The sequence below is a fragment of the Eulemur rufifrons genome, chromosome 10 (assembly GCF_041146395.1).
Source record: "Eulemur rufifrons isolate Redbay chromosome 10, OSU_ERuf_1, whole genome shotgun sequence".
Classification (NCBI taxonomy): domain Eukaryota; kingdom Metazoa; phylum Chordata; class Mammalia; order Primates; family Lemuridae; genus Eulemur; species Eulemur rufifrons.
Window position 1 is genome coordinate 5,135,280 of NC_090992.1, and position 15,690 is coordinate 5,150,969.

Genomic DNA, 15,690 nt, shown 5'->3' on the forward strand with positions numbered 1-15,690 from the left:
CCCCGTCTCTACTAAAAATAGAAAGAAATGATCTGGACAGCTATAAATATACAGAAAAAATTAGCCAGGCATGGTGGCGCACGCCTGTAGTCCCAGTTACTCGGGAGGCTGAGGCAGAAGGATAGCTTGAGCCCAGGAGTTTGAGGTTGCTGTTAGGGAGGCTGATGCCACGGCACTCTAGCCCAGGCAACAGAGCGAGATTCTGTCTCAGAAAAAAAAAAACAAAAACAGAACTTTGTATCTATATTATAAAGGCATACTATTATATCACAAACTCTTATTTAACCTACAATTCCTTTTACTAAGAAATAATTGAAACAAAGTATAAAGACTAATATAATACTCACATACACCCTGCAGCCAGATTTAGGAAACATAATTCTTAAATTTTGTTTTCAAATAGTGAAAACAGTAAACAAAAAGGAAATCGGAGGCAATATAAAAGAGAGATGAATTAAAAGCTGACAGCCCAGCAGTGAAGAAGGTAGATGAAATTTAAAACCAGGCGCAACACTGTGCTCTATATTATGCCCCAGGACAAAGAAAAATGAGACTCATTAGAATCTGATTAGAATACGGCCAGACTTCAATTGAATAGAAGGGAAATATACTTCCTTTAAAACTAGCTAAAATGTATGTTTCATCACCTAAAGAAATTTTACCTCCTCAGAATTCATTCTAGATAAAACATTCCTTTGTATATAGGTAGAGAAGACCTTGATTATTTTCTAAAATATCAGCTGGAAAAATAACCCATACCGCCCCTACGTCTTCCCTATGTGCCTTTCCACAAACATCAGGGTCCTCAAACGTAAGACTAAGGCACTTTGGTCTCAATTCAGGTAAACTAGAGAGCTCTGGCGGTGGCAGTGGCAGCAGGTGGTGCAGTGCAGTCATATTACAAATGTTTTAGTGGCTGTTGGGGATTATTGCTAGGAGCTAATTAAAGCCTGATGGGCATTTCCAGAAATTTCTCTGGTTTCCAGTCATTCCTTAGCCAACTATAATTGGTGCTTCCACATTGCTTAGTTCTCCATCTTCCCATTTCCACCCATCTACCTTTGCTCAAGCATGCTAGTTATTTCTTTCAAATAGGCTAAATACCCCCACTTCCTTCTGTACCTTTCATTTGCTTAACAAATTCTTAATAAACGGCATACTGATATAGTTCAACCTAACACAATTCTTTCTATTGCATTTATGTGATCAAGACTGATGAGGTCTCATGGTACAAATCAAACTGACAGCCATCTCTCTGATAGCCTCTTGGCTATCTGCCACAGTTTCCCAGTTATTTCTGGCTTTACTTCTGAAAGAAGGCAACTACATTGCAACAGTTTCTCAGTGTTTGCAAGATACGAATAATTGTAAGTTTTGGGAGGTGCCACGAATGAAGGTACCCTGAAATGAATGGATTTTATGGGAAGTTTACTGGTAAGTCCAGGTATTTTGATCTGAGCTCTAATCAGGCTACTCATCTTCATACCGCTTCAACGCTCAAAATAGCCCAAATTACTGTACAAGTTTTATCTATTTAAAAATCAACAGAGAACTATTTCTTTGCATAAGAAAAAATCCTATGGCTCACACCTGTAATTCTAGCACTCTGTGAGGCCAAGGCAGGAGGGTTGCTTGAGGCCAGCACTTCAAGACCAGCCTGAGCAAGAATGAAATGCCATCTCTACTAAAAATAGAAAAATTAGCCAGGAGTTGTGGCATATGCCTATAGTACCAGCTATCTGGAAGGCCTCAGCAGGAGGATCACCTGAGCCCAGGACTTTGAGGCTGCAATGAGCTATGTGATGACATCACTGCCCTCTAATCCAGGCAACAGAACGAGAATCTGTCTTGAAAAAAAAAAAAAAAACAAAAACACCTAAATAAATATTTGCTACAGAATCCAGCAGCATATTAAAAAAAATTCTAAATTGCAAAAAACATCTGATGAAGTTACCCAAAATATGCAAAGAACTCTTAAAACTCAGTAATAAGAAAACCACCCAATTAAAAAATGGCAAAAGACCTCAAAGACGCCTCACCAAAGAAGATATACACATGGCAAATAAGCATGAAAAGATACTCAACATCGTATGGCATCAGGGAATTCAACATTCAAATGAGGTATGACTACACACCTATTTGAATGGCCAAAATCCAAAACACTAACACACCAAGTACACACCAAGTGCTGGCAAGGATGTGGCATTCTCATTCACTGCTGGTGAATGAATGAGAAACACACATATGCAGGCATTCAGCTTATGATGAAGGTGCCATTTCAAATCAGTAGGGAAAAGACAGTGGTCTCCCTGAGCAGGTAAAACTGAACAAATATTTGCAAGATCAGGTGAGAAAGTGAGCCAAGGAAATATCTACATAAACAGCAATCTAGATAGGACCTTAAGATTTAGCTGCCTCAGTCATAACTATATCAGTCAGTATTCCATAGTGCCTATTGCTATATTTTAATACCCAGACAGCACTGGAAGGTTCTATGAAGAGAATCGACATTATCTAATTTTCCTTTTAAAAGGATTACTCAGGCTGCTGCACTAAGGACAGACCATAGGGAAACAAAGATGAAGACACTGGTTAGGAGGCTACATTAATCCAAGTGAGATGACGGTGGCTTGGACCTACACAGTGGCAGTGGAAACAGTAAAAAGTGGTCAGGTACTAGATAAACTTCAAAGGTACAGCCAACAGGACTTTATGAAGGAATGAATATGCAGTGTGAAAGAAATCAAGGATGATCCAAGGCTTTTGGCTTTTCCAAAGGAAGGAGAAATTGTCCTTTACTGAGATTTTTAAGACAGAGGAAAGATATGTTTACAAGGTCAGGAGTTCAGTTTGGTGCATGTTTAAGATGTGCTGGGGTTCAGGACATGCTATCCCAAAATATGGCACTTTGGCATCTGAGAAAACCACAGAGGCAGAAATGTTCATTCTCACCTTCCCCTCCTTCTTCCTCTCCTCAAGCAGGTTATAAAACCTTCATTCTGGAAATATCTACTTTATACCTGAAGGAAAGGAATGTTCTTATCTTGGAAGACACAGGGACACAGAAAAGCATCTGAACAGACAGGCCCTGGTAAATTCCCCCTCAAGTTTATTACTATTAGATCAAATCCACTTTGTTTAATCATTCTTCTGCACCACTGTCTACTTTTCATCAAACTGAAGCACTGAAATACACAGATGTCCCTGTTTCTTTGGGTCTTCAATTCTGAAGGCTCCTGTGTCATGTAAAACTTATATTAAATAAATATGTATGCTTTTCTCTTGTTAATCTGTCTTTTATTTTGGGTGCCTCAGCCATGAACCTAATGATGGGTAAAGAAAGAAATCTTTCCTCTCCTACAGATGCTTGTAAGATATTCCAGTGGAAATGCTGGGTGGAACAGCTGGACATAGGAATTTAAAGCACCAAAAGAGAGGTCTGGACTGGAGATACAAATTTGGGAATCAGCAGCATACACATGGTATTTAAAGTCATTGGACTAAATGAGATTACCAAAGAAGTGAATAAAAACAAGCAATCTGAGAACTGGGCCCTGGGCCATTCCAAATGTCAGAGACCCAGAAGATGAAAAGCAGTCAGTGGAAGGGATTGAGTTAGAGCAGCCAGTGAAGTAATAACAAAACCCGGAGGAGTGAAATATCCTGAAAGCCAAGCGAAAAAAGTATATACCAAGGTAGTGGGAGCAATTAAATTGAATCAAGTTTTGCTATTAGTTCAGGTAAACTGTTCAATAAACATCACTGGTGACTTGTGAGAACAGTTTCAGAGCAATGGTGGGGAAAGGATGGCTAGAGTGAGTTTAAGAGAGAATGGGAGGAGTACAAGAAAACAAGCACAGACATTCCCTTTCAGCAATGATATTATAAAGGGAAGCAGAGAAATCAGGGTATAGCTAGAGTGGCATAAGGGTCAAGAGAGGGTTTTCTCCCCCTAAACATGCAAGAAATACCAGTATAAATGTTTTATACTGACAGGAATGATTTAGTAGACAGGCAGAAACTTAGCCAGGAAAGGGCAAGGGGACAACTACTACAGAAGCAATAAACATGAATATATGAAAAGCTATTAATCTAATACACACAAATCCAGTGACAGTAACAGCACCAGCTTAACTTCTTTGAAATGTTTTCTACTTCATAAAATTATTTTATAATATTTTCACTTTTTATCCTTATGATAATCCTCTAACGTAGGTATTGACCCCACTTATTTATAGAAAAGCAAAATGCAGCTCAGAAATGAGGTAACTTGGCCAGGTAACTTGGCTCATGCCTGTAATTCCAGCACTTTGGGAGGCCGAGGCAGGAGGATGACCTGAGGCCAGGAGTTCAAGACCAGCCTGGGCAAAATGGTGAGACCCTGTCTCCACAAAAAAAAAAATTTTTTAATTATTAGGGTGTGGTGGTACACACCTGTAGTCCTAGCTACTCAGGAGACTGAGGCAGGAGGATCGCTTGGGCACAGGAGTTTGAGGTTTTAGTGAGCTATGATCGTGCCACTGCACTCCCGCCTGAGTGACCCTGTTCTCAAAAATAAATAACTGAATGAATGACAGGTAACTTGGCCAAAGTTACACTGCTATTAAGAAGCAAAGGAAAATACAAATCTAGGTCTGCTGACTCCAAATTCCTTATTATATCTACATTACTGTATGGTTTACAATGAAAATGTACTGAAGAAACTTTCCTTATCCATTAACTTAGCATCTTATTTTTAAAAATGTTATGAAAACTACACTTTGAAACATGTCTTAGAAGGATACTGCTCTGTACATTTAACTGCAATTATTTTAAAAACAATGTTACCATTAGCAAATATGACAGTGACAATAATTTAGTTGTTATTAAAACAATGTTCATGGATTTTTCTCTAATTTTGAAAAGATGCCAATGGTGGGAGTTCAAAACATGCCACCCCAAATTATGCCTCTTTGGCATAAGGATTATTTTGAGCTGATTATCTTGGGAAACAGCAAACACAGGAGAATACGGAGAAGCTTACCCTGTCATAAGAATAATTTATCTGTAACAGAAATCTCCATTACTAAGGGTTTCTCCACTTTGTACTAGGCAGAAAAGAATGACTCCAAATCACCAGATTTGTTATCAATCTGCATAACGAACCTTACCTTTGTTTAGGGTGCCTTTCCTGGTCATCTCATCACAACTGGGTCTCCCCCACATCCTTGTTTGTTTGTTTCAGTGGATGGTATTTAAGCTACCCCTCAGAGACTTACTCACTTTCTCATGAGTATCTCCCATTTGTATATGAGGCGTACATGTGACTAAACTTCTATCTGTTTTTCTCTCATTAACCTGTCTTTTGTTACAGGGCTCTATCCCAACTAAGAACCACGAAGGGTAGTGAGAAAATTCTTCTCCCTTCCCACACCATGTTATTCCAGAAAAACTCTGAGAAATATAGAAAACTTAAAAAGCAAAAGAACACACGAAGCAATCAGAGTTGTACATCTAACACACTTAACACAGATTTTTTTTTCTTTTTTATATTTCTTACCTGGTTATTTTCTTCATCCTCAAATACAAAATCTTGCTGTATAACTTCATTGTCTAAATTAGTGCTAGCCACAGGTTCTGAACAGTCTCTGTTACCTTCACTGGCATTAATAATATCATCAGCAATATCAACCCTAGTAATGAAGATTAAAAACTCAGATCAGGCCAAATGTTGAATATCTAATGCCTTTAAAATAAATAAATAGCAATAATGAGCTGAAACTTTCACTTGTTAAAGACAATGTGTCCTTTTCATAAAAATCCACATTTTTTTTTGTCTCACTAAACTAAATTATTAAATCTGCTAAATGTTCATCCCTTCTTGGGATGTTGTGAGGGGCCTCGTTTGTAATCCCCTATGATGATTCTCATAAGCTAATGAATGGCTTTTAAAATAATTTATGTGCCAAAATAATGATTTTCCTTACAAATGCACACTCCCACATAATAATGACCTATTTGTCCTGATTAAATACAAGTCTAGTACTAGACATCACAGTATCCAGCACCTTATCAAGTACCACAGAAATAGCTTCCTACTGCAGATTTTCCATCTTACATACTTTAGAATATACAAAATACTGCAGTTTTTGTTTACAAAAATGACACCACTTACTGACAGAACATAAGTTATGTCCCAAGTGCGGAAAGTAAGAATATTGGCCAAGCAATGGGCATACGTTTTCAGGATCCCTAGCTAAGATAGGGACAAACTCCAAGGAATCTGCTTGTATCATAGCCTTTGAAACATTTTCCCACTATTTCCAACTTTTAGTACTGCTTTTTTCTTCATGGTCTACCCAAATACTCCATATAGATCTAGTTGTATAAGTTTTTTTTTTTTTTTTTTTTTTGAGACAGAGTCTTGCTTTGTTGCCTGGGCTAGAGTGAGTGCCGTGGCGTCAGCCTAGCTCACAGCAACCTCAAACTCCCGGGCTTAAGCGATCCTACTGCCTCAGCCTCCCGAGTAGCTGGGACTACAGGCATGCGCCACCATGCTCGGCTAATTTTTTTTTTTTTCTATATATATTTTAGTTGGCCAGATAATTTCTTTCTATTTTTAGTAGAGACGGGGTCTCGCTCTTGCTCAGGCTGGTCTCGAACTCCTGACCTCGAGCGATCCACCCGCCTCGGCCTCCCAGAGTGCTAGGATTACAGGCGTGAGCCACCGCGCCCGGCTCTAGTTATATAAGTTTTAATCATGCCTTCAAAGCACATGAACCAGAGCCATCAGAGAGAGCTGCAGTGGCTGGCAGTGCCACCCACAGCACACTTGCAGTAAACATTTCGACCACTGGTTTTCATGTCCATTAATATTTTTCGGCTTCATTTCATATTTAACAGCTATTCTGGTTAGTTAACCCTCTTAAAATTATCTTTAAAAAAAAAAAAAAAAAACTCTACCTGATCATCTATTTTTTTACCTTCCTATAAATCTTGCAAATTTGAGTACATCCTTTTCAAATCTGTCCCCAAAATAAAAACTGACATATGAAAAACATGAAATCATTACACTGTGGTCTCCGAGGGAGGCACATATATAAAGTGCAGGGTTGGGGTAACAGGAAAGGAAGTGAGATTTTCCTCCACTTAGAGGTAATAGGTCCGATGAAGAGTAAAGTAACATCACACATTACATGCACTTTTAACTTTCACAAATTCAACTACAGGCTGAGTATCCCTTATCTGAAAGGCTTGGAAACTACAAGTTTCAGATTTCAGATTTTGGAATATTTGCATTATACTTGCCAGTTGAGCATCCCTAATCTGAAAATCCAAAATTTGAAATGCTCCAATGAGCACTTCTTTTGAGTATCATGTCAGTGCTCAAAAAGTTTTAGATTTTCAGATTAGGGATGCTCAACCTGTATTACCAACTAACCTAACAAAATATGTGAGAAGGGGAAAGGCTGGTGGCAGGGGATGACAATAGCAAAAGATGATTCTGCCCAGCATTTCACTCAATAACCACATGCACTAGAATAATGTCAATCTGTTGTCCCTGTATCTATCTGTCCAGATCACTGCATGCCCCTCATAGTATGACCATCTCTTGCACAGAGTATGAGTCTAATTTTTAAAAATTATTTTTCAAACAACATAATCCATAAAGGTAAACTCATCACTTCATTTGGTGTTCGAGAAGGAAAACCTGGCTGTGTTGGACTTAATAAAACATACTTTATGAAAAAGTTATGAGACTTTCAACATTATGGATGTACATAAAAATATATACACTTACTTTCAGTAATCCCCAAGACAAACAAGATCCCGTTATTTAAATAAAAAAACAGTTTTTAAAAATAACAAAACAGTTTTATAACAATAAATAACAGTAAATGGTTCTTACTGGTTATTAGATCCTTCCCCATCACAATTAATACTTCCTCCTTCATTATTACACACCAGACTTTGCTGCTGTAAATTCTTAAGATCATGATCTATGCTGCTCTGCAGATCAAAAAGGTGCTGTTCCACAGCTGCTCTAATTGTTCTTTCTAAAATGCTACATAACAGAACACATTTTAGTGAGAAGCAGTCACTCTAACTGGAGAGAAGGCCACATAAACATAAATGTTAAACCCTATACCAGTAAAACAAATTATTATGGCATTTAAATGGGAAAACCAAAATGTAAAAAGAAATACATGATACTGGCTTAAATTTTAAGATGAAATTTACCCAAATAGATGATCCTATACAAATCAACCACAATGTCACAATTATGACTGGGGTAGAAAGAACAGTTGTCCCAATAATTCCTTCCTCACTACATGGAAAGCCATTTAAATAGGTAAGACTTTTCAAAGCTTCATTTATAAAGCAAAATAATTTATCAACACTCAGCAGAATAAAAGAAACTATGATATTGCTCATATTTTTTTACATGAAGCCTATTTTATAAAGAAAACTTAAAGCTCTGTTGACATTTTTCAATTATTTCAGAAGATCAAAAAAATCATCTAAAGAAAACTCATGTTCATTTTGTATAACAGAGCGATGGGTTTCTTCTTCATTTGTTCCTATGACAGTACATAAAATACTAACTAGTTTACTGCCTATGTACAATCTTTCCTCTAAAGTGAACATAATAAATACATGATTTTCACTTCTACAGCTTAGTAATATTTTAAAATCTTAAAAATTTGTCTTCTATAAGTATACTACTTACTCCGCAGAGGCTGGTAAGATGCTGATGGGAGATTTATGGGCACTGTAATCAAAGAAAGAAATTAGCTATAAAATTTTCAATACTAAATGACCACAAAATGTGCTGGAAACTGCCTCATTTGCATTATTGACACAACCAGAAGAGCATGCACTAAGTTTCATGTTTTCAGTTATATATCAGGTTGGAAATATTTTCTGAATCTGGTTGGTAAAGGTTTCAAGTATTAAACAAAGAAAATAAATTTGAGAAAACATACCACTAACAAGACCAAAATAAAAAAAGTTAATATTCACTTAATATTCAGTATGGGCTAGGAGCCTGACATGCACTTATCTCATTTAATAATTGTCAATATCCCAGGAGTTACAATTATTTCCCCCTTTCCACAAAACCGATGACTGAAGATGTTAATTAACTTGCCCAAATGCACAAAGCCCTAACTTGGGGACCCCAAAGTCCTACTGTCTTCTAAAACAAAAACAAAAAACCTGAAAACAAAAATATACACAGCATAGCATGGACATCTCTCACAGAGTATGATTCTAATTTTCTTTTCTTTCTTTCTTTCTTTCTTTTTTTTTGGAGACAGGGTCTTGCTCTGTTGCCTAGGCTAGAATGTGATGGCATCATCTGCAGCCTCCAACTCCTGGGCTCAAGTGATCCTCCTGCCTCCATCTCCCAAAGTAATGGGATTACAGGTGTGAGCCACCACACGCAGCATGAGTCTACATTTTTTTTTTTTTTTTTGAGACAGAGTCTCACTCTGTTGCCCAGGCTAGAGTGAGTGCCGTGGCGTCAGCCTAGCTCACAGCAACCTCAAACTCCTGAGCTCAAGTGATCCTACTGCCTCAGCCTCCCGAGTCGCTGGGACTACAGGCATGCACCACCATGCCCGGCTAATTTTTTCTATATATATTTTTAGCTGTCCATATAATTTCTTTCTATTTTTAGTAGAGATGGGGTCTCGCTCTTGCTCAGGCTGGTCTCGAACTCCTGAGCTCAAACGATCCGCCCACCTCGGCCTCCCAGAGTGCTAGGATTACAGGCGTGAGCCACCGCGCCCAGCCATGAGTCTACATTTTTAACAAGCACCAGTGATGATTCTTAACTAACATACTAGTAAGTTTGAGAAACACTGGCCTAGATCTATACCTAGCCTCCAAAAATAATAAAGTTTAATAAGATTACCAGTTATCCAAAGGATCCAAAAAGAGGCAAAAGTTCTGATGGTCTTAAATTGGGTAGATAGGCAGTATAGTTGGTATTTTTTTTATGTTTTGCTTCCTACCCATTTTAATTGCTACTGAAATACAAAGGTATATATAAAAATAGTGATCAACAAGCTGGATTATTAGTACAATGTAAAGATTCTTTAGCCCTGAAGAACATGCTCGAACAATCCAATAAATAGCTCCTTTTAATAAGTAACCTCCCACACAGCCACAGTAAACAAATCAAATAAATAGATTTTTGTACTTTAAGAGTCAGATTGTCAGCCATAAGGCTATACACAAAACTGATTTTACAACTTTGTTCTCTGAGCTTCTGAGGGACAAAGGACTGATTTAGTTTTCAGATTTCACACATTTTAATTGTTTATTTTCAGACTTTAGTCAAATTCTGTGGATAAAAATCCCTCAGGTATAAACCAGGATTCACACCTATGGATGTAAAAAAGATTTATCAACATAGTTATGTGTCTGTAGCTAAACTGCATAGCTATCATAAGGTCGAGTCCTAATTAAGAAAGATATACAAGACAAATAATTGCTGATACATTTCAATTCAAATTACTTAGGTACTATAGGCAGATATTTAAGACCACCTAAAAATGTTAATTATGTTCATTAAACCCTCAGACAAAGACAATTAGACTAACAGAACGAACATTAAATCACAAGGGACAAACATATTTTAAAGTTGTCAGTCAAGTACAACATTAAAGATTGTAGTCATTCTCTGACCTTTTATCCCTTCTGCTATTAACTCTATTTTTAAATCTGCCTACAATCACATATTCTTGAGAACATAAGATCAATTTTGTAACCACTTATTCCAAATACTAATTTTTTGTAATTCAAATAAAATGATCACAGGGAACTACTACTATAATTTCCCAATTGCAAATATTTAATGCTACAAACAATATTTCAGTAAATGTACTGCACAGCTCAGCCTCAATTAAATCTGATAACGATCACTTTACCTGTGCAACAGACTTGCAAGCCATTCTGAATACCCTGGCATCTCCCAACAAAAATATCAAGTAAAGAGATTTCACTTCAAATACAGTAAAGGATGGTGATGGACTTATAAAAACTGCTGAGCAAGTCAGTGCTGAGTCCTCCCAAATATAGTAAAGCCTGTTACACTTTACAGTTTAAACAGATGCAGACTGCAACATGAGGTTACTACTGACAAGGAGGTACCCCAATCAACAGGCAACAATTTTCTTCCTAAGTACTTTACAACTTTTCAGGAGGTGTGGAAAAGAGGACAAAAATTAGAATCTGGCTAGAACACCTACAAAAAAGGCTTAAACCTAACCCAATATAAGCAGAGAAATCAATCTATTCGTTTTCATTAATCATATTACTATATCCAGGAGTATAAAACTTATTACAAATACGAAATTGCTCAAACAGATCTAAAATAGAGTATGATTATTCAGTTATCCAATTTCAGAAAACTATTAACGGTTAATTTTTCAAATCTAAAAACTGGATGACTTCCAGATAAGTCGTCCCAGAACCATACCAAAATCACCATTTAAAAGCTATGGTTTCAAAAAATAAACATATAAAACAAAACAAAACCAAAAATCACATATCCCTTTAAAACCAAAAGTGAAAATCCTTTCCTCACTTTTCCCCATCAATTTGGAAGTAGTGTATACCTATGACAAGAGTATACTGAAAGATTTTTCACCCTTACAAAGTTAGTCAAAAAGTTGATATATAAGAAGTCTTTAAAATATTAAATGCATCATTTATAGGAGAGGGGAAAAGAGAACCCATCAATATTCATCATGTGCCAGTCCTTAAAAATGTTTTTACTACAGTAAGACTCTCTTATGACCCAGAGTATAAATTCTATTTTTTTCATCCAACATTTCTGATACTTCCACCAAAGTACTACTGCCTCCTTTTTACACTCTTAAGTGGAAACCAGATGTGAAAATATGAAATGGTAAAATCCGTCAAATGAAGTATTTTGCAAACTAACTGCTCCAATGGATGAGAGAAAAGAAAAAACATATTACACACAACACTATAGTTCTCATACCTTCTTTCTAGTCCGCTGAAAGCACATTTTCCCAACAGGCCATCCACAAAATGAAGGGGAGACCAATCTTAAAACCCTAAACTCAGAGCTCTTCCTAAATCACTTACACCCTCTTTTCTGTACTTCATCTAAAACCCAACCATCAGAAACCAATGAACTTACAAGAATGAAGCCCTAGCATTAGCAACACAGAGAATATAAATTTTTCATTCTTTCTAAATTCCAAGCTTTACCAAGGCATCAGAAGCACAACTTTAAATAAACTTTATAATGCAAAATAATTGTTTTTTGATTTGTGGTTCTGTAAGCATGAGCACAGATTAAAAATCACCTAAACCACAAGCCAAAACAAACCTTTTAATACAGCCTAGGAAAAAGATTACAAAGCACAGGGGGAAAAGTTAAGAACTCTTTTAGAACTCTCCCACCTCTCTTTAAATTTTTTAAATGTAAGGATTTCCTAAAATTCATACATTTAAATACAAAGCTAAATGACAAATACGTGAATATAAAGCAACAATTTAGAAATAATCTTGAAATTTCCATGGAACTCTGGGATAAGACTAAACCTCAGGATCAATCAACCAAAATTACTGCTTTTTCATGTGCTCTAGACTGCTCACACCCCAACTTCACCATTTTGCCCACTCTGAACACAGCTTAAATCTTAACAAAATATAACTAATATTAGGCAAACAACAGATTCATGAATAGACCAATCAATACAACTCATGCAAAAATATTTAAACCACCTGGTTCTCAAAGAGTAGTCTGTGAACCTGAGGGTCCCCAAGACACTGTCTATGAAAGGTTAAAACTATGTTCATTGTACCTACCTTTTTCACTGTGCTAACATTTGCATGATGTTAAAAAAAAATTTTAACCAGGAGGCCATTAGACTGAAATGGCTCCAGTGCCTTGGCTTCCTATGTAAGCAAACTGAAGCCCAATGTCAAAAGTAAAATGACCAATCAAAAACCATCAACTAATCTCTAAGTAGGGACTTTCTACCAGATCAAACACCCAAATAAGGCAAACGCCTAGCCAAACAAGTTATTTCTTTACTTGCTTCCACATTCAGCCTATAAAAGCTCACTGCTCTCACACTGCTAAAGCAGAGTACTCAGAACTTCTGGTTTTGAGGGCTAACCTAATGTGTGAATCCTTTACTGCTCAAATAATTCTGTTAAACTTATTTTGTCTAAAGTTTTTCTTGAATATTGGAAGACATTTTTTCAAAAACAAAGAAGACTGTCACTTCGAGAAAAACGACTGACAGTATGATAAAATTTGAGTTTTCAAGCAAGAATCAGAATTCTGGAAAACCTGTATCCTCCAATATAAGCTCAAAAGCATCAGAATACTTCAAAAGATGCTTCTGATACAATCAATGGTGACATTAAAGAATGTAAACTTTTGACATCATATAACAAATGTGTCAACATTCGGAAGATCTACATAACTCAGTGAAGCAATCTTTTCCAATGACCAATATACCATACACCATATCCCATCCCACCGTGGTTCTACACCTGGTCACAAGGGCAGCTCCCATTCTTCAAAAGGTAGAGGGAGCTGCACTCTGGTAGAGATGGGGCTGCCTGCACCATACAGGAGCCACAACCTAGGGTGGCAGAAGAGCATAGTGCCAAGCTCACTGCGAGCTTGCCAAGGTCCTCCCAGTTGTGCAGGCACTGGCGACCCCTCCTTTGCATTTTACTCAAGTCCTGTAACCCGGGTGGCAGCCCTGAGGATTTCTGAATTGACTTCAGGGTCATTCTTCCATTGTCTTGGGCAAAATTTTGTTTATATGACTAATTTCCTTATCAAATGGTAGTTTGGCCACACCCATGGTGTTCTCTCCCTAATACACTTTCTTGTTCTTTACAGTATGGATAGGCTGAGAATTTTCCAAATCTTTACGCTCTGCTGTCTTTTTGATCAACAATTTCATCTTTAAATCATTCTCGCCTCTCATATTTTACTATAAACAATCAAGAGGAACCAGCAGTTCCTTCAGTACTTTGCTTAGGTTATATTTCCTCAGCAAAATATATAATTTCATGGCTCACATGTTTTATCTTCCACAAAACACTAGAACACAAACACAATTCAGCCAACTTCTTTGCCACTTTAAGGATCACTTTTCCTGCACTGTCCAATAAGATGTTCCTAATTTCCATCTGAGACCTCATCAGAAAGGTCTTTGCCACCCATATTTCTACCAATATCCAGTTCACAACCACTTAGGTATATTCTCTAAGAAGACCAGGGCTTTTTCTATAGCTCTCCTCCATCTCCTTCTGAGCCCTCACCAGCAATTCACAGCAGTTGTAGCCTTTTTCTAGCAAGTAGCTCAAAACTCTTCCAGTCAACTGGTTCCAAAGCCAAGTTCACATTTTAGGTATTTGTTACAACAGCAGCACCCCTACTTCTCAGCACCAATTTTCTGTCTTAGTCCATTCAGATTACTACAACAAAATGCCATAAACTGGGTGGCTTATAAACAGAAATTTATTTCTCACAGTTCTGGAGCCTGGAAAGTCCAGTATCAAGGCACTGGCAGATTCAATGTATACTGAGAACCCATTCACAGACTTTACACTGTGTCCTCACATAGTGAAAGGGGTGACGGGTCTTTCTCAGGCCTTTTACAAGGGCACACTAGTCTCATTCGTGAGGGCCCTGCCCCCATGACCTAATCATCTCCCAAAGGCCCCACCTCCTAATACCATCCTTGGGGTTTAGGATGTCAATGTAAGAATTTGGGGAGGACACAAACTTTCTGATCACAGCAGCAGCATATTAAATACAGAAGAAACCGTGAGAATCCATTAAGCTAGACATTCAAGAGATTTGCAGAAATGTAAACCAATGCCACTAAAAACGCTGGGGGACATAATTAGAAAACATAGTTACTTTTCATTAAAAAAATTTTACACTAACATGTAATGGGTTTATTGAATACTTTCTCAGTTTTATTTGTCAATATGATGCACATCAATAGATACAATCCACAAAAACAAAAGTTCTTTAGGGTCCTCAACAATTTTTAAGTGCATAAACAAGTTATATAACTAAAAAATTTGAGAACCACCGAGTTAAAATTAATAAAGGAGAAGGAACTCAGCAATAAAAAACCATGAGATCATAGATACATTTTAGCTACAAACAGAAGTCTTTCCAAAGTACAACTAAGCAAAGAAATACTCCCAGTGGTTAAATATGCTCAGCTTTTATTTCTAATGTGGTAAACACCAACAGTATAACCCACATTAACAAAAAAAAAGCTCTTTGAAGTACTCAATAATTTTTTAGAATATAAAGTTTGAGACAAAATGTTTAAAAACTGCCAATTTAAACTATCACTAAATGTTTATTTCCCTTAGGTTCCTAATATATCTTCCTAGGCTACTTCTGAAGAGAAATACAAAGTAGGCTACCTAATACTTTCAGTAAATGTTTGTAAACTACCTCATAGAAACTCAAAAAAGATGACACATTAGTTACTAAACGTTCAATCTCCAGTTTCATGCAATACAGTACCCACTAATTCCTTAGAACAAATTTATTAAGAGCTCCCCATATACTGGGCCTTGTGCACTCTAGGGAAATTTCTCCCCTGCTTTGCTTTCACCCAAGAGAGAGAATCAAAGAATATGTTTTACGTTTCTTCTGTCTTAGAACACTGAGAC

General features: G+C 37.0%; 1 protein-coding gene across 25 annotated transcripts in view; it reads right to left on the reverse strand.

Annotated features, from left to right (window-relative positions):
• Window positions 1-15,690, reverse strand: part of FAM13B (family with sequence similarity 13 member B) — a 76,944-nt gene that overhangs the window by 23,919 nt on the left and 37,335 nt on the right. For 21 of the 25 annotated variants that reach the window (XM_069483670.1, XM_069483673.1, XM_069483668.1 and 18 more), the window contains 3 exons: window positions 8,711-8,752; window positions 7,889-8,044; window positions 5,540-5,672 (listed from right to left, as the gene is read on the reverse strand). In XM_069483670.1, coding sequence (XP_069339771.1) covers window positions 5,540-5,672; window positions 7,889-8,044; window positions 8,711-8,752 — 331 coding nt within the window. The remainder of the gene's footprint in view (window positions 1-5,539; window positions 5,673-7,888; window positions 8,045-8,710; window positions 8,753-15,690) is intronic. The other 4 variants (XM_069483679.1, XM_069483664.1, XM_069483663.1 and 1 more) reach the window with 1 other exon arrangement.